At 46.3% G+C, this 19,804-nt stretch overlaps 1 protein-coding gene across 2 annotated transcripts in view; it reads right to left on the bottom strand.

Moving 5' to 3' along the window:
- The window catches only part of nt5dc1 (5'-nucleotidase domain containing 1), a 112,971-nt gene that overhangs the window by 8,714 nt on the left and 84,453 nt on the right, over positions 1–19,804 (bottom strand). For both annotated transcript variants that reach the window (XM_069161581.1, XM_069161580.1), the window contains exon 10: positions 1,677–1,850. In XM_069161581.1, coding sequence (XP_069017682.1) covers positions 1,677–1,850 — 174 coding nt within the window. The remainder of the gene's footprint in view (positions 1–1,676; positions 1,851–19,804) is intronic.

Here is a 19,804-nt window from a genome sequence, read left to right as displayed (position 1 = left end):
TGTGTGGCTCGGCTAGGGTGTCACCTTCTGCAGGCTCTTCCCTTGCTCACTCCCCTGGATGGCTGGTGCAGCTGATCATCATTCAAATTATCACCCATTACAGTATATCAACCCTGGCTCTCCACACCATCTTGTCAGATCGTTCAGTCTGCTATGTGGTACTGCATCTCAGACCACCTTGCCCGACGAGAGTAAGTCTTTGTTATCTGAACTCAGTCCCAATTATTGTCTGTCCGACTCGTCTTCAGTTGCTGACCTTGCCACCCATTCTATGGGAGTCTGCCTTCCCGTTACGGATGATTTCCTGCCTGCCAACCTGTCTAAACCTGCTGCTCCAAGCCCGCCAAGACTGCACTCACCTCATCAAAACCTCGGATCCTCTGGACTACTGGCTCCAGTGTCTGACGATACTCACTTGCACTCATCTGGCCAGATGCATTCACCAACCATGCTAGTCTGTTACTGCTGAGCAGTAACCCTGGTGGCCACCCTGCAAATAGAATTCCCAGCTGGATTGCCTCTCTGAGGACTCAGCCACTGACTCACTGCTGCCCTGCAGCTTCTGCTCGGTCAACGCTGCTGGGTAGCTTTGACCAGGACCTGGACTGTTCAGACATTTTGTCCACCCATTCCTGGACATTAACCACACCACAACCCGTTTTCAATAAACCTGGTTTTATCATTCAACTCTGTGTTCTGCTTTTGGGTCAGTTTCCTGATGTTTCCTGATCCACCATAACAACGGCAGTAAAATGCAACAAACACATTAATGGGGAAGTAATATTGATATATTACTTCTCCACAGTCAGTGCTAGAAATTTGAATTTCTCTTGGGAAAGACAGACAGACTGGAGTTTTTTCTTTCACCATGGATGTCATAGTCAGTAAATGTAAAAAAAAAAAAAAGTCAGTGTCAGTCTCACGCCTGTTAAAGCTAACTCTGACTGTGTATTTGAAGCTATTGGAGGACATTTTCTGTATTTCTTCAATGCTGGATTTATGTACTGTAAATCTCTTTCCTGCATACAACAAAAAAGTCAAAAAGGCAGTCCTGGATGCCATTTATTCAGCATCTATAGACAGTTCAAAACTTTTCCTACATGGGATACCATGGTTCCAGGCCTCATCTTTGCCCGGGATCATTAACTTCTCCACAGTAGTGTGAATTACCTGCACTGACTAAGTGAAAGACTGTGGTTACTGTTGAGGACACATCAAAAGTGTAGTATAATACCACAGCCTAATGCATTTTGGAAAAACAGGAAGTCTAGTCCTGGTCTTTCTTGCCAAACAGTGTGCTGACTCCTCACTTTTTAACTGTCAGAATCGCAACAATGGTTGAATACCCAAAACAGAAACTCCAATTTTGTCTCTTTTACTATTTATTCAATATTGTGTTCTGTGATTATAGTAATTTATTTTTTTCTTGCAGTTTTTGTATTAGGTAAGAGTTCCTGTATTTTAAGAGTTCCTCTGAAAGTTTTTGCTGACTGATCAATGAACTTTTGCCTCTTTCAAAAACACGCTTGTTTAAAAGTAGCACGTAAGCATTCATCTACTAACAAAAAGGTACATGGTTAGCAGCAGAGTGGGTGGTGGGGGTGGCGGAGGGGATGGAGGTTAGATCAGGGTGGGGAATGCCTGTTAAATGGAAACAGCTGCTTCGGTAAACCTACCTCGAACTTTCCTTTTTTCTCCAGCGGCTCCACTTGGGCCTCATTGGACATCGCTGCGTCGCTCTTCGGGACACCCTCCCCTTCCATTTCCTCCGCTATCATCACCGTCTCCCACTTCCCAAAGCTGCTGGCGGGGAACATGTCTGACCTCATGCTATCTCCGAAATACACAACCTGCGGGGTGAGAAAAAAAAAAGAGACTGAGAAAACAGCTCGCCTACATTCAACTGCCTACTTTCAACCTGCACTGAACTCTTCCCTCAGCAGCAGATAGTCTGAAACGCAGACGCTAAAAGCTTCGAATCCTTTTTCCACAGCAATTTCTTTCTGTTCATCTCAAAGTGGGAGAGGAAATGGAGTGAGGAGTGGAGATGCTGGACATCAAAGTGACAAGACACATATGTCTGGCTAAAATAATTAAAATACCAGTACACAGGAATACTACACGCATACATTATACTTAATGTGTCACAACATGTCCTTTCTGTTTAGTTATTTTCTGTATGTTTTCCATTTTTTTGCCATATTCATTTCCTGTTTTATTTTGTACTCACTTTCAGGTCTCTTCACTTCCTGCCCTCGTGTCTTCCTGCCGTTGGGATAGTTGTCCCCGCCCTGATTGTTTTCACCTGTGTCCAATTATTTCCCTGCCCTCATGTGTACATAGTGAGCGTTTCCCTTACCTCCCGTGCCAGATCATTGTAGTCAATGTGCTAATCATTCCAGTATTTATTCCTAGTGTCTTGTGAGTTTTGGCCTTGCCCTTTTTGGTACTGTTGCCTTTGTGATTGCCTCATTTCCTGGATTTTTGGACTGTCTCTATTAATGTTTTTGGATTATCCTCTGGTGCGTTTGCTTGTTTTTACCATCTGCCAAGGAAAGAATTTCAAATCTTACTAATTTGTTTTGAGTCCTACGCCCTGATTTATCACAGTGTGTAATACTTAGAAATGAACCCACCAGTGAGCACCCTTAAAGGTTTGATGTGTTGGATTTAGAAGGATCTAGTAGCAAAAAAAATTATATTTATAAGTATGTTTTCATTAAAACTAAGGCTAGTTATCTTTCCCTACTTTAGAATGAGTCTTTAATATCTATTTAGGAAGCGGGTCCCCTTCTATGGAGCCCACCATGTTGAACTGGCATTTTTCTACAGCAGCTAAAAAGTTACAAACCAAAAAGTGGCTTTAAAGGAGGCTTTTCATGTTTTCACTTTGCAAGTTCTGCAGCCACCGTAGATTCTCCTACATGTTTGGAAGGGGAGGATGAGTGGAGGGGTGATCTTTTGGTTGCTTCACCACCAGATGTCAATACAGCCTACACACTATTCCACTGACTCTATTTTGGAATAATAATTTTGTGCTACTTTGTTATATTTTGATTAACTAGATGTTGGAATACAACCTCGTTTCCCAAAAAAGTTGGGACCACTGTGTAAAATGTAAATAAAAACAGATGTGATGATTTGCAAATTGCTTGGGCCCAGAGAAGGCCTTGGCTTTTCTAGATCATGGTTTCTTTTTTGCACTTACATGTTAAAACTTTATTTTAACATATATTTGTGGATGTGGCGACAAACTGTGTTTACAGACAAGGGTTTTTGGAATGTTTTCCTAAGCCCATACAGTGATTTCCACTGCAGATTAATTTCCATTCTTAATGCACTACCGCCTGAGGGCACAAAGATCATGGCAATCCAAAACTGGTTTTCCACTTTGTCCATTGTGCAGAGATTTGCATGGATTTTCTGAATCTTTCAATGATGTTAAGTCCTGTAGATCAGTGGTCCCCAACCTTTTTATCACCGCGGACCGGTCAATGCTTGACAATTGTACTGCGGACGGGGGGGGGGGGGGGTACGGTTTGAACCCTCTCCTCTCCTCTCCCCTCTCCCTCATCCCCCTCTGTTGGCGACCACAGCCCTAACGCTCTCGGACTCTGGTCGCTATGGTAACGTTTAAACATGCCTTCACGATAAGATACAGATACACCACAAAAATGAATATAAAGTGCATGAAAATTTTTACTCACCATAACGCTAAATCAATGAGAGCCCTGAGCTTGTTTCTCTGCAACGAGATGGTCCCATCTTGGGGTAATGGGAGAGACTGACACCCGAAGTGTGTTGCTTATGTCCAGTCTACTCCGTTGTTTTGTTTTGGTTGCTGTCACGGCAGAAAACCCCGCTTCACACAGATAGGATGTCGGAAATGGCAACAGGGTTCGGCTATTTCCTCAATGCGCCGGGTCACAGTGCTAGCCGACAAAGGTACCCGTGCTATCTTGTTAACAGCAGCCTCTCCTAGAAGTTCGCAGCAAATGTCTTTAGTGGAGGGCAAGATCAACTCTTCACCAATAGTGAATGGCTTTTTAGCCTTAGCAATACGGTTAGCCACCAAGTATGATGCTCTCAGTGCTTTCGCATTTATTGATGTGGTGGCCGCCAATAATTCCTTCTGTCTTTCGTGTTCCTGTTTTTTTCTTTCAAAATACTCCGGGGGCTTGTTTTTTTAATCCAGGGTGCTTGGTCTCCAAGCGGCGAAGCAATTTTGAAGGCTTCATTGCCTCGTTAGAGAGCCGTTCGCCGCATATTATGCAGAGCGGGTTTGGTCTGTGGGAATCACCTGTCGCAATAAATCCATACTTCAAGTAGAACTCCTGGTATTGTCTGTTAAAAACTTTACTTTTCTTGGAGGTTGTAGGCTCTTCTTCTGTCTCTTCACTGGCCCTTTTCCCCTTCGAAAGGAAACTTTCCAAAGACGTCTGTGTTTTGTTCATTTTGCTAGCTTGTGGATTAAATTTTTGGCGCTCAAGTGACCGAGATGTAACTGAGAGAATCCGGTCATTTTTCAAAATAAAAGATTGTTCAGACTCAGATAATAAATACAACGGAAATAATTAATTATTTCTTGGGCGGCCCGGTACCAATTGATCCACGGACCGGTACCGGTCCGCAGCCCGGGGGTTGGGGACCACTGCTGTAGATGATGAAATCCCCAAAGTCTTTGCAATTTTACATTGAAAAAAAAAATAATCTTAAATTGTTACACTATTTGCCCATGCACTCCTTCATAGAGTGGTAAACCCCTCCCTATCTTCACAGAGGTGTTCCACCAGGTGTTTTTGTCTTTAGCACAGCACAACTTTTCGAGTCTTCATTTGCCCCATCCCAACATTTCTTAAATGTGTTGCTGGCATCAAATTCAAGATGAGCATATATGTTTCAAAAGAGTTAAATTTCTCAGTTTCAACATTTGATGTTGTCTTTGTTCTATTTTCAATTTAAATATGGGTTTATATGATTGGCAAATCATTGCATTCTGTTTTTATTTACATTTTACACAGTGACCAACCTTTTTTGGAAATGGGGTTGTAAGTACCATGCAAACATAATAAAAACTTCAAATAATAAGGCTTTTAAAATTAAGGTTTTTAAGATGAGGACCAAATGACGCATTTACCAAATGTGACCCTATCTCAGGTAACAGCTGGACTGTATAAATCCAATAAACAGCAGGACAGAGCTGCTTACCATCCATGACCTTCTGCCATTGCAGGGACATCGTACATAGTGGATGTGTTAGAGAATGGGCCTTGGAAGTGGAAGGTTAGGTGAGTAGTGGTGAGTTGGTTGCAATGTGCAACCTCACCACTATATGTCACTAAATTCTGTACACTGATCTTTTAAATGCAAGAGTCTTTTTTGAAATACTATACATACCTTGGGGGTCTTAGCAACTAAGATTTCCCAACTGAATCAGCTGCGTCCCATTCTGGCTCAGTCAATGCCCTTGGAGCGTATGGCTGCCATTTTAGAAAATGCTTCTTACTTCACCAAAAGAGTTGTGGCAAATGTCAGCAGCAGACTTTTTTGAGGGACTTTCCCTTGGTTTATAGCAAATTTGGTGGTGTACACACACACACACACACACACACACACACACACACACCTATAACTTGTGTTGTGGTAAGCATGAACTTACAGTTAATTAACAGTTAACTACTGGTTAAATTACTATCTATTAAGTGTGTTCATGTGAACTAATGTTTATGCCTTACTTATGAGTTAATAAAGATGCTGTAGGTATTAGTAAATTAACTAGCTGCTGGTAAAATAATTCAATATTGTGTCTCGAATCATTGTTCATGTTAATATTCATTTATACAGAATTCAATAGTTTACAAAGATTCTTCGAGCATTATTGAATATAATAATTAGGCTTAACTACCAGTTAATTTATACACTTAACTATTGAGTCTAAAATAATGTATTAAGGGTGTTCATGTTACCTCATGCATTACATATTTGAATAGCTTATATTAGCATTAGTGATACAAAAATAATAATTGTGTTTTATATTAAACTGGAGGAGTGCAGGAGGCTTGGATGGACAGGTCCAGGCTAGTCTCGCGCTGAGTGAACCGGTGCCCAGCTTGAGAGAGCTCCTGTGTGTCGCTGAATGTGTGCATTTCTGACTGAAAGATAACATCTTCTGCCTCCATTTATCCATTCGCTAAAATATGTTGGATTCATGTTAATGTGTATTTAGAGACATTTAAATTTGTGAAAAAAAAAAATTGTCTAATCAACCAAAAATTTCACGGACCCCTTGCAGTACCTCCGAGGACTCCCTAGGGGGAGACCCCCTGTTGAAGACCTCTGATTTAGAGAAAACTTCTTTTTTTTTTTTTAAATAATGGTTTGTCTTCCAACTTGTGATTTATGTCTTCATATTGAGGTTTGCTTGTTCTTTTATCTTCATGTAGACGTTTCTTCCTTAACTACTTATAGCCAAACATAAATAATTGAGCATGTTATAAAATCATTAACTTACCATAATTGGGCATATTTAACCATTTGTTAATGCACTTTGTGGCCCTTATTCTTAAGTGGAAATGTTTCTTGCTGTCTAAACTTTCAAAAATCCATTCGGATACAATCTGGATATGAAAAAAAAAAAGGTCTAAGTTAGCTTAATCATTCTCGTGGTTCTGCTTTTAAATGATCTAATTCACGAGTGCCACAAAAATGGATCCCACCTCATCACCAAGCTCGGGTACATCTTCATCCTGTAACCCATGAGCTGCATAATTATGTTACTGTGACAATAAGCCATTCAAAACAGGCTTCTTAAACAGTGAGACAACAATGCCAGCATGAAGTCCAAGAGGAAAAAAGATAGCCTACACCTATAATTTGTTCAACAAAAAAATATATATTTTGGGTGACAGCTGCTAGGTCTCTTCATTTATGAAGAGTACAAATTTTGGTGACTCATCAAGCTTTCTCAACTTGTGTTACCCATCAAAGCAAACATTAAGAATGCATGTATTACTTTATTGTTAATAAAAGCTTGCACCAATTACATCAGAACTCAAACTTGATCTTTCCTGTCCTTGGTTACACACCACACCAGAAACTTTCAACAGATTATTGATGATCCTATGCAGGTTCATCACTATAAATGATTCCTGTCACAAATAGCCATTCGATGTTACTGCTACTGAAACTTTAAGTGCAACTTAAAGCTGATTATAGACTGGCAACATTTGATCAAAATGTTTTACCTTACTGCATTGTATACTGTATAATTTCTGTTTCCAACCAAAGCCAATACCAAATCGTTTAAATTCTAGCTGTAATAAATAGGGATGACGCACATGTGTTATATAAATAGTTGTGTGTGAGATGTCTCTGTATCAAACCTTCTTACAGGAGGCCATAAAGTGAATGGAAGGCATTCGAGTAGCTTGGTCTTATCCCTCCCCTCCACAGGGCTGTTCTGTGTCCCAGGCCAGCCCTTCTACATGTAAACAAACATGCGGGCTAATCGGGCCGCTGTGGGCCTGGGCCGAGGCAAGGGCTACAGGAATCATATTTCCACCATACTTTCCCAGAACTGGCCACAGCTGGTCTGTGTATGCCCCAAAAATCCAACCCGTCTCATTGGTAAGGAGCGCTGTGGCCAAAGTCATGGGTTAACTCTGATAAATATTTACAGAGGCCAAGGATTCCAGCACAGAGGCAACATATCACAGAAGAGTCTCATTGTTGATGGATACAGTCACATTAGCCTGTACAATACTAAGCTATGCATGAAGGAAAGAAGCACGAAGAGAATTGGGCTATAGCCTTCAGATAAATCAGCTAAGCAGAAACTTCTCTGTCCCCGAACAGACAGATCACGGTGCATTTGTTATAAATGCAGCCTTTAGTTGTTGTCTTTAGGACTTAATCCTGAACAAGACTTGCTGTGCTAGTCTACAGCTCGTGTTGGCATCTGCTAAGAAAGGTTTCCAGACCTGAACCCTGCCAAATATTATGACTGGTTGACACAAAGATGATGTACTTTTGGCACAAAAGCATGGCCATTTACCAAATATTTTCTAATTTGTTTACATGTAATATGCAACATTATGTGTTACTACATTGCTGAGCCAAAACATTATGCTATCGAAAATGAGTGCTTGCAAATGGGAAAATTGTTGGGTTTCTCTCTTCAAATTGAACTGAATCGAAAGTCACATGTATTGCAAAACTTTTAATATCATCTTAAAAGGTCAACATAACACCTGCAAAAGAAAATCCAAAGGAGGTAATTATAATTGTTTGAACCTCTGCTGAGTCTCTCAAAAAACTGGTGTAATGACATGACAATTAAAACATAATAGTAAGTGGATGCTAAAGAAAGTCAAATATCTTACTAGGCAAACTAGGATATTTTGTTGGATTATAAGGTGAACAGGTGACAGGCAAGGACTTTCACATTTGGCATGAAGTGATTATTGTACATTTAAGCTCATTTGTTGTGTATGTTTTCCATCATCTTGCTAGGAGAAGCAGCTACTACAACTTTAAGATGACATGCAGAGTGGTCCTATGGACCCCCATCTTTTGTCAGCTCATCACTCAGGGGTGCAGTTAAAGATAAAGTCAAGCCTAGCTAAACAGAGGTATGTAGCAGGTATAAAAAGGAGCCTTAATGAACCCACTGTGCTGCGCTATGTGTGGGGCCTGTAGCACAGGGAGGGGAGGGGGCCAACAAGGCACAAGGGCATTGCGCCATTTTGTCATTTACTCTTATATTCCATCTTTAAAAGTTATATTTGCTAGTAGATGTGGGATGGATGCGCATCATCTGTTACTGTTCGTCTCAAGCTTCTTGAGACGAACAGCAACAATGTGGTACCACCTTGGAGAGGAAAAAACTCCACAAAAGGCAGAGCCAGCTTGTGGGGTTCCACCCTGAGAGGATAGTCACAGGGTGGAGAGCCAGACCCTCTGGCCGGGCTTGTAGGAAGGAGGGGGCTGTTGGTGGCGGTCCGTCAGAAGCTTGCTACAAGCCGCAGACTTAAGGAGATGGCGCCAGGTGAGATGGATGAGAGCTTGTGCTGAAATGACGTTGACCTCCTTCTCTGGAGCCAAGAAGAGTGGAGGTTGATTTGACTGGGCATGATAACCTGAAGACAGGCAGACCGAGGCACCCAAAGAGGAACAGATGGCCCTCCAGAATTGTGACACAAATTAGGAACCATGGTCACACACCATATCCCTAAGAAAACCATGTATGTGGAAGACATCCTGTACATTACTTTGGCTGTTTCTTTGGTTGAGGGTACCAACTTGGAAAATCTGTCAACTATTGTAAGGACCTTGGATGGAGGAAGTCCAGTGACAAAGTCTAATGATTTGTCTGACCAAGGACATGATAGAACAGAGAGGGGCTGGAGCAGACCAACAGCAGGCTGACGAGAGGTCTTGCACTGAGCAAAAGTGGGACAGGCAGAAACATATTCCTTAACGTCTTGGGTCTTATATGGCCATAAAAGACCACCTGAAATGTTGGTCTAGGAAGAAGAGCATCCGAGCGGTCCCGGGGTAACAGGCCACTCAATTGATGTGCGCCTACTGAATAATCTGGGACCACAGAGGAGGAGGGACAAACAACCGGTTTCCAGGAAATACATCCAGTATTTAAAATTACTTTCTTTACCATGGTCCTAGGTGACTGCACCCACAATAAAGGAGGCAGTCAGGATGGTGAAAGATTGCTTGGGGGAGACTCACCCTGCACCCTGTGTTTTGCACCTGTTCAGGGCTTATCATCTGTGATAATCCAAATGAGGTAATTATGATTGTTTGAACCTCTACTCTAACAACTGGTGAAATTACATTACAATTATAACATAATGTGGAGAGTCCAATATTTTACAAGGCAAACTAGGATAATTTGTTAGGTGGACAGGGGACAGACAAGGACTTGCCAATTTTCCGATGCCGGACAGGTGAGACAGGGTGTCCGGCTTGGTGCCATAGACGGTAAAAGAGACAGAAGTTAAAGTGGTTAAAAAATAATGCCTAAAGGGCCTGGCGGGATTTCAATCATCTGGCAGTCTTGGGGTGTTCTTGATTTTTGTGGTGCACACGAGGAAGAGAGTCTCCACCCCCTCTAACCATGAGGCCACTCCTCGAGCACAATTTTGAAGGTCAGCAGTTCAAAATCTCCAACATCACAGTTCGCTCTACTTGAGAGACCTTATGGGACATGAAGGCGCAGGGGTGAAGTTTCTTGTCCTCAGGATAGCGCTGAGAAAGGACCGCTGCAACGCCTTAATCTGAAAAGCGTCAAACCTCAATGATGAACTGATGATGGACATTAGGAATTACAAGGATGGGAGCTGAGGTAAAGCTTTCTTTGAGGCATGAGAAAACAACTTCAGCTTGCAGAGACCAGAAATACTTAGAGGTGGGAGAGGTGAGCTCATGCAGTGGTGAGGCAATGGTGCTGTAGTTCCTAATAAAGCTTCAGAAAAAGTTGGAAAAATCCAAGAAGTTCTGTACCTCCTTCCGACGGGAGGGAGTGGGCCAGTTAAAGACTGCACTCATCTTCTCAGGTGAATGTTACTTTGGGAGACAATGAAACCGAGAAATGAGACTGTAGTCACATAGACTTTACATTTCTCTGCCCTTACATAGAGATGGATCAACCTATCGTCCAAATATACAAAAACAAACTGATTACGCATGTCATGTAGCACATCGTTAACTTAGGCTTGGAACACTGCAAGGGCATTGGTCAGGCCAAATAGCATTACAAGATATTCAATATGACCAACGGGAGTATTAAACGCCGTTTTCCACTCATCCCCCTCCCTAAACCTGACGAGGTGGTAGGCATTAAACAGATCAAGTTATGTAAAAAATTATATCGCCTTCGGAAAGTTTGAAAGCAGGTAAGATTAACGGAAGGGGGTACTTGTTTTTGATCGTTATGTCATTCAGGCCTAGGTAGTTGATGCAAGGGCAGAGTGACTTGTTCCTCTTGTCCACAAAAAAGGAACCCAGCCCTAACAGGTGACAACATGGTGTGGATAATTACAGAAGCACTAGCTTCAAAAGCATTAGCTTCCATTGTTATAGTGAGGGGATGAATCTTAAATGTTGGCGTTTATAAAGCATTTATCAGTCCCAGACAGCTCACCAGTGTCCTCCTCTTCACTGGCAAGCCCGGCCTTTTACTGGGCAGGCCCCAACAAAACATTGCAATTAGCCACTGTAGATACACCTTCCCTCATGAAAGCTATGCTGCTGTACCTTGGGAGACAGACAGCCGCGCCTAACTGCACGATTCCTCCAGTCCGCCAGGGGGAGTGAAGGTTCAGAGGAAGATGAGGAGGAAGATGGTGGAGGCGATGAAGGATTGCGTGAATGTGGAAACTGCCTTCTGGTGATTAAGGACAAGATGGATACCTGGACGTTTCTCTCTCCCTCAGCTGATTGTTAAGTTTGATGGTCAATGCGATGAGGAAGTCGAGGTCAATGGGGAAGTCCAGGGGATCTCCTATCCCTGAGTTGGTCCGACAAAAGATGGAGATCGGCAGAGTGGAGAGAAGTAGCATTCCATCTACTGTCAGCGAAGAGTGTGCGGAACTCTGTAGCGTAGTCTGCCAGCCGACGTTGCCTTTGGTGCAGATGAAGGAGAGCACGGGCTGCTTCGGGCCCCGGAGGAGTCTGGTCCAACATTTTTTGCAGTGAGTCTTGTAAGAAACACGAACAGGGGAGTTGCTCGTCCATTCCGCGGTGGCCCAGGCCTCAGCCGGACCAAACAGGTGGGAGATGACATAAGTGGTCGTTGATCTCTTGATGGGATAAGCTGTTCACTAAAGCTAAAAGTGGAGACTGTATTGGGTGAGAAAGGCTCTGGAGTCACCAGAATTGCTCAGGTTGGGCGAGGTGCAGGGCAGCCAAAGGAGGAGCAGGGGAAACCGACGCCGGAACGGAAGCAGAAGCCGGAGATAGCTGGATGGCTGGAGCTGCAGGCTGAGTCAGATGAGTGGTTAGCTGCTGAATCTGCACAGACTAACGAGAGATCTGGTCGATGACGTGGGTCTGAAACCCATTGTTGTGGTTGAGTAGCTCTTGAATACACTGCATAGTTTAAATATATTTTTTAGGGTCTTTTAGTTTTAAAAGTTAACAAAGTAATCAACAAGTAATGAAATGTAATACAGTACATTATTTAAATGGATTGAATAAAATAGTTACATTACTTATTGCATTTTTAACCAGGAACCAGTAAGGTAACCAGTCATCTGTAACCTAGTACATTTAGAAAGCAATCTTCCAAACACTACTCTTAAGGTGTGAAACATCCTGCCAAACGAATGGCATCATTAAACATGTTATCAGTAGTTTCAGCTGAGACCTAACCCTAACCCTGACAAATAAACCTCAGAAGGAACCAGCCAGACTCAGAATCTGTATGATCATGTCCTATCAGCCCAGGCCCCATCCACTTCAGTACTGTGCTGAGAGCAAATTGTAATATTTCCTGAATACCTCCATTCAGCCCACCTTCCCTATGTCCTGTCAGGTGAAATTGAAGAGAACTGAAAACACAGAGCAACTCAGGTCATCCCCGAGGAGTGTTTAAGGTTGTTATAGGGGCAGGTTGACACTGAATTCCAAGAGAGCTTTCTCCACATGGCTGGGGAACAGAAGGAACATTGAGTAGAAGGGTGGGAGGAAAGGGGAGAAGAAATGGGGATGTGGACGATGACAAGTACTGCTGGCTGCCCCACACTGTTCTGCCTGCGACTGACCTGTGCATATACCCTTTTATTCCTTTGACTTGCGAGGTACTAAACTGCACACAGGTTAACCGATTTGTTTTCTATGTTATTAGAAATGTTACCTGAAGTAAAGCTTTGAAAACCACCTTAGAACAGATTCTTTCTCATCAGTATGTTAAATGGCTGTATTGTTGTGACAGTTAATTTGTCAGTTTTTTTCGCTGCCTTTAACTAGGACTATTTATGGAGATTTTCGAATTAGTTATGTTCGTGTATATTAATCAAAACAGATGGAATTTCCGATAATGACTGAAAAGCAGTAGCAAAAGAAGGCCAGCAATGGCTATCTTGAAATGTACAATGTCCGAAACATGGGAATCTTTTCTGTGATGACCTTCCCTCCCACAAGACATGAGCAAAACATAAACATCACGACATATGTAAACATAGACAAAAGAGGCAAGTCCATGAGTGGCTTATGCGTTAGCTGAAACAAGAATGTAATAACAGCTCAAAAAACAGGACTGAACACAGTAAAAGTTTTAGAAGGGGAGATATTAAAACCTAAACAAAGGGAAAATGACTTTTGAAGAGCGCTTTGGTGAGTTTTATGGGTATGAAGTCACAATACCAAAAATAACAGTATTTGAACATTTTACTGCAATCTGTAGTGTTTTTGTGCACACAAAGAAACCAGTTAAACCCTTGGATATTTTGTAAAAGTCCCACCTGAAAAAACATCCACTCGAGAGAATTTTGAAATACAACTAATGTATTTGTCCACATTACCAGGCTACTAGAAGGGACATTTTTACTTCTACAATATATAAACCATACATTCAAGGGAAAAAGCTTCCCCCCCCCCCCCCCAGAAAGTCAGATGCAAGAAATGCTAAATAAGAGAAATGCTATACCTCTCAGGTACAGAGGCGAATGGAACAGCTGATATTCCGAACATGGTGTCTGTGTGTGTGTGTGTTATTGGTGTTATTGCCAACATCTGAACTCAATGCCCAGGCACCACAAAAAGTAATATGTTTTGTGTAAAGTAGGTGATGGAAGAAGCTTGGTGACAAAGTCAGTAATTGCAGCGCAAGCTACCCGATAACTCACAAGTTACAATTAGCCTGCCACAATAACCCACAAAGTTATCTGGTGTGCTAGCTGACGAACAGACTTAAACTATCCCTGTGTTCCAATATCCATACTATCATACTATTTAGTATGCCAGAAAAATATTTAGTAACTCCCAATGCATAGTATGTTAAATATAGTATGTCAAAAGTATCATGATGTGCTACTACATTCGATCATATTTTACAGTATGCAGGCCAGCAGGCTACTCTGGCTGTTCTGACCCACAATCCTCAGTGTTGCGGAAGATACGTCACATTGACTGAGCCATAAGAGATTTAGTGGTGCTAAAGCTAAGCCCACAAAACAAAGGATAAAAAGAAGAGAAGAGGCATTGAAAGGAAGCCTAATCATTCCAAATCGAATCCTTTTTTTCCTTACTTCAAATGTTGGGTTAGGGATCGCGACGGATATAACAAAGAGGGTCAAAGTTCAAGGCGCAATTTTATGATGAAGTAGTAGGTCACAATTGTATACGTACTACATGCAACAGTACTTACTTTGTAAGGGTAGCTGCAGTACATACTAAATGTAAAAAAAAAAATAGTGTGTGATTCGGAACACAGAGTAAGCTTTTTTGGGGAGCGGTTTAGCAGATACAGTGGGTACAGTGGGGACCCCTTTAAATTTTTCACTCTGTTTCATTGCAGCCATTTGTTAGGATTCCTGTCTGTTCCTAGTGTGTTTTCCCCTGTTTAACCCCCGAATACCTTTCCTCCTGTGTCCTGTCATTTCCCTGTATGTTTTTCTCCCTCAGCAGTACCCTCCTCCAAGCACCGCCCACTACCGCACCTATCCGGCAGCACAGCTGAGCGGCATTCCAATTGATTACGCCGGCCGGTACTTATATGCTAGTCTCCTGCCCATCCGGTGTCAGTTCGTCCATTGCCTACCCGTCAACCCGTCCAATAAGTCCGTTCCGTCTCCCGTTGTTGAGATTACGATTCTGACCTGTTTCCTGTTTCCTGCCGTTCAGTGTCGGGCCACAGGCATCCACCTGAACGAAGAAGATTCCAGATCGTTCCTCGGAGATCATCTGCTGCAATCTTGGCAATCCTGTGTCGAGCTACGAGTGTCACACAGTCGACCCTGCCGGTTCCGTCCAGTGTCGAGCCACGGGCATCACCTGCACGAAGAGACCCTCCAGTGCGTTCCTCGGAGATCCGCTGTCGAGGTTTGGGGCGATCCTGTATCGAGTCGCGGACATCACACAGTCGATCCAGCCAATCAGCTCGCTGAGGAGAGATCTGGGGATTCCCCCAGTGGAGCATCGCCGTTCGGCTACGTCACCCGGCCACGTGTCAAGGGGAACCCCGGGGATTCCCTCGTGTGGCGAAGCGCAAATTGACACAGACTCTTGGTGTGCATTTCCGGTTTGTTCTCACTGCCCGGGGAATAAAAGACCTGATTCCTAAGATATTTTGCTGTGTGTCTGCATTTGGGTTCGTTGATCCCCTCACCTCATAACAGAACGAACTGACCAGACATGAACCCAGCAACCGCAGCAGAATCCACCTCTGCGGACCAACTGCAGAGGGCTCTTACGACCCAGGGGATTCTCGTCGGGCAGCACCATCAGCTGATCCAGGGACTGACTGACGCTCAACAGGCTCTCGGCTCCCAGGTGGCCGAGCTCGGGGCTATGATGCGGGATCTCACTCTCGCTCCCCTGGCCGTCGCTGGTCCGCCCGTCGCGGCTTCACCTCCTCCCCGTGAGTCATTTGTTCCGCCCCCGGAGCCCTTTCACGGGGCTACACGGGGTTGCCGAGGATTCTTATTACAAGTGATGTTAGTGTTCCGACAGCAGCCTATCTCCTATGCCTCGGACAGTTCGAGGATCTCCTATATTATAGGGTTGCTGCGAGGACGGGCCTTGATCTGGGCTGAGGCATGGCAGACTCGGAACCCAGTAGACTCTACCTCGTTCGCACGGCTGAGGGAGGAGTTTGAAAAGGTGTTTGATCACCCGGAGTACTCCAGTAATGCGGTACAGCGGCTGCTTCACCTACGCCAGGGCTCTACTAGCGCCGCTGAGTTTTCAGTGGAGTTCCGGATCCTAGCCGCCGAGTCCGGCTGGGACGAGAGGGCCCTGCGGGGTGTGTACTAGAACAGTTTATCTGAGGAGCTTAAGGATGAGCTCGCCGTTCGGGAGGAGGCTGACTCTTTAGATGAACTCATCTCTCTCTCCATTCGGCTGGATAACCGGATGCGGGAGAGAAGGCGCGAGAGGACCCGCCGGACCGCCCCGCCGGGCCGTCAGTCTAACTCCTATTCCCCACTCCAGGCACCCACACGTCGACCCACTCCCGATCAGTCGGACCACACCGCTACGACGCCGCCAGCGGACGAGGAGCCCATGCAGCTGGGGAGGTCGCATCTCACTCGGCAGCAGAGGGAGCAGCGCCTCAGGTCGGGAGTTTGCCTCTACTGCGGGGAGCCAGGGCATCGCATCGCCTCCTGTCCAGTTCGCCCAAAAGAGGGGGCTCGCCAGTAGTGGTTGGGATACTGGCGAGCGAATCCACGCGTTTCCCCCATCCCAAGTCCCGCCTGACGTTGCCAGCGAGCCTGGTTTTGCCATCAGGTCCTCTTCACATCTCGGCCATTATTGACTCTGGAGCCGAACAGAACTTTTTAGACTCCACGTTCGTCTCCAGGCACGGGATTCTGGTGGAGGCTCTGGAGCGGCTGCTGTCGGTGCGTGCCCTGGATGGCAGTCCGCTGGCGACTATTACACACCGAACTCTGCCCATTCCTCTGCTCGTGTCAGGCAATCATCGCCACAAGATTCGCTTGTATGTGTTCCCGTCTCCTCTGACGCCCCTGGTCCTGGGTCATCCTTGGCTCCGGGACCACAACCCCCGGATCGACTGGATAGGAGAGAGAGTCTTGGGTTGGAGCCCGGCTTGTCACTCACGCTGCCTTTTGTCCGCCGTTCCCCAGCCTGAGAACATCCCCTGCAGTTCTACGGCTGGACCCGATCTATCCTCCGTTCCCCAGGAGTACGCGGACCTGGGGGAGGTTTTTAGTAAGGAACAAGCCCTCTCCCTACCACCTCATCAACCGTACGATTGCACCATCGAGTTGCTCTCTGGTGCATCGTTTCCCTCCAGCCGCCTCTACAATCTGTCCCGACCCGAGCGAGAGGCGATGGAGCAATACATCACAGACTCTCTAGCCGCAGGAATTATCCGTCCCTCATCCTCCCCTCTGGGAGCGGGGTTTTTTTTTTGTAACCAAGAAAGACAAGACCCTGCGTCCCTGCATTGACTACCGTGGTCTCAACCAGATTACCACTAAGAATAAGTACCCTCTACCACTGCTAGACTCCGTTTGCGAGTCCCTCGCTGGGGCCACCGTGTTCTCTAAATTGGACCTCCGTAACGCCTACCACCTGGTCCGAATCCGAGAGGGAGATGAGTGGAAGACGGCGTTTAACACCCCCCTTGGCCATTTTGAATATTTGGTCATGCCTTTCGGTCTGACCAATGCCCCTGCTGTTTTCCAGGCCCTGGTGAACGACGTTCTTCGGGACTTCCTGAACCGATTCGTGTTTGTCTACTTGGACGACATATTGATCTACTCAGCTACCCCCAAGGAACACTACCATCATGTCCGTCAGGTCCTTCAAAGACTCCTGGAGAATCGGCTCTTCGTTAAGGCAGAGAAGTGCGAGTTCCACGTCCCTTCAGTCCAGTTTTTGGGCTTTATCATAGAGGAGGGGCAGGTCCGTAAGGACCCAGAGAAGGTTAAAGCTGTGACGGAATGGCCTGTGCCCTCCTCCCGAAAGAGACTTCAGCAGTTCCTAGGTTTTGCCAATTTTTACCGGCGATTCATCCGGGGTTACAGCCAGACAGCTCTTCCCCTTACTCGACTCACATCCACCAAGGTGGATTTTAGCTGGACGCCCGAGGCCAACGAGGCTTTTTTGGCCCTCAAAGAACTGTTCGTCTCGGCTCCTATCCTCGCACATCCGGACGAGAAGCGCCAGTTCGTAGTCGAGGTGGACGCCTCTGATACCGGGGTTGGGGCAGTATTGTCCCAACGTTCAGTTGCTGATTCCAGACTCCGACCCTGTGCGTTCTTCTCCCGAAGACTCTCCCCAGCCCAGCGGAATTACGACGTGGGTAACCGAGAACTGCTGGCTGTGAAATTAGCTCTGGAGGAGTGGAGGCACTGGCTGGAGGGATCAGCGCAGCCTTTTGTCGTCCTCACCGATCATAAGAACCTAGAGTATATACACACAGCCAGAAGACTAAACCCCCGTCAGGCCCGCTGGGCATTATTTTTCTCCCGCTTCAATTTCACCATCACTTTTCGTCCAGGGCACAAGAACACTAAGCCCGACGCCCTGTCCCGTCAGTTTTCCCCGGATGAAGAGGAGCCAACCCCGGACACCATTGTGCCTCCCTCCTGCGTGCTAGGAGCGCTGACTTGGGAGGTCGAGATGGCGGTGCGTGAGGCTCAGCGGACCCAGCCTGACCCCGGAGGAGGTCCCCCTGACCGGCTGTTCGTTCCTCCGTCCGTCCGTTCCCAGGTCCTGGGGTGGGCTCATGACTCCCGGCTCTCCGGCCACCCAGGTATCCGCCGAACCATATACTGGCTTCGCCGCACCTTCTGGTGGCCATCCCTCGAGGAGGACTCGCGAGCCTACGTCTTGGCCTGCACTACATGTGCCCGCAATAAGGCTTCGCACCGACCCCCTGTGGGACTACTACAACCACTCCCCACCCCCCAGCGCCCATGGTCTCATATTGCCATGGACTTTGTCACGGGTTTCACTCCATCTGACCGGAATACGGTCATCCTCACCATAGTGGATCGGTTCTCGAAGGCGGCACACTTCATTCCACTCCTCAAGCTTCCGTCTGCCCAGGAGACCGCCGACCTGCTGACCCTGCATGTCGTCCGACTCCATGGCATCCCTGTGGACATTGTGTCTGATCGGGGTCCGCAGTTCGCCTCTCAGGTCTGGAAGGCGTTTTGCCGGACCATCGGGGCCACGCCCAGCCTCTCCTCAGGGTTCCACCCCCAGACAAATGGACAGACCGAGAGGCTGAATCAGGAGTTGGAGGCCGTCCTTCGGTGTGTGACCACCGCCAATCCCGCATCCTGGAGCCGTCACCTTCCGTGGGTAGAATACGCCCACAACTCGCACACCTCCGCTGCCACTGGACTGTCCCCCTTCGAGGCCTCCCTGGGCCATCAACCTCCCCTGTTCCCTAGCCAAGAGGTCGAGGTAGCAGTCCCATCGGTCCAGGTCCATGCCCGTCGCTGTAGGCAGGTGTGGAGGGAGACTCGGGCCGCCCTACTCCGCACTGCAGAACAGAACAAGAGGGTGGCAGATCGTTGCCGAGTTCCCGCTCCCGTGTACCAGCTCGGACAGCAAGTTTGGCTCTCAACGAAGGATATTCCCCTTCGTACAGAGTCAAGAAAGCTGTCTCCGAGATTCATTGGGCCCTGACAAGCCTGGCGGTTCGCCAGGAGGCTCCCGTTGAGAGGGGGGTACTGTTAGGATTCCTGTCTGTTCCTAGTGTGTTTTCCCCTGTTTAACCCCCGAATACCTTTCCTCCTGTGTCCTGTCATTTCCCTGTCTGTTTTTCTCCCTCAGCAGTACCCTCCTCCAAGCACCGCCCACTACCGCACCTCTCCGGCAGCACAGCTGAGCGGCATTCCAATTGATTACACCGGCCGCTACTTATACCCTAGTCTCCTGCCCATCCAGTGTCAGTTCGTCCGTTGCCTACCCGTCAACCCGTCCAGTAAGTCCGTTCCGTCTCCCGTTGTTGAGATTACGATTCTGACCTGTTTCCTGCCGTTCAGTGTCGGGCCACAGGCATCCACCTGAACGAAGAAGATTCCAGATCGTTCCTCGGAGATCATCTGCTGCAATCTTGGCAATCCTGTGTCGAGCTACGAGTGTC

Source organism: Embiotoca jacksoni, unplaced genomic scaffold (genome assembly GCF_022577435.1).
Source record: "Embiotoca jacksoni isolate LCO1_2020_lvr unplaced genomic scaffold, fEmbJac1.0.p SCAF_29, whole genome shotgun sequence".
In the NCBI taxonomy this organism is placed as follows: Eukaryota; Metazoa; Chordata; class Actinopteri; family Embiotocidae; genus Embiotoca; species Embiotoca jacksoni.
This window is presented reverse-complemented; position numbering and strand designations above follow the sequence as displayed.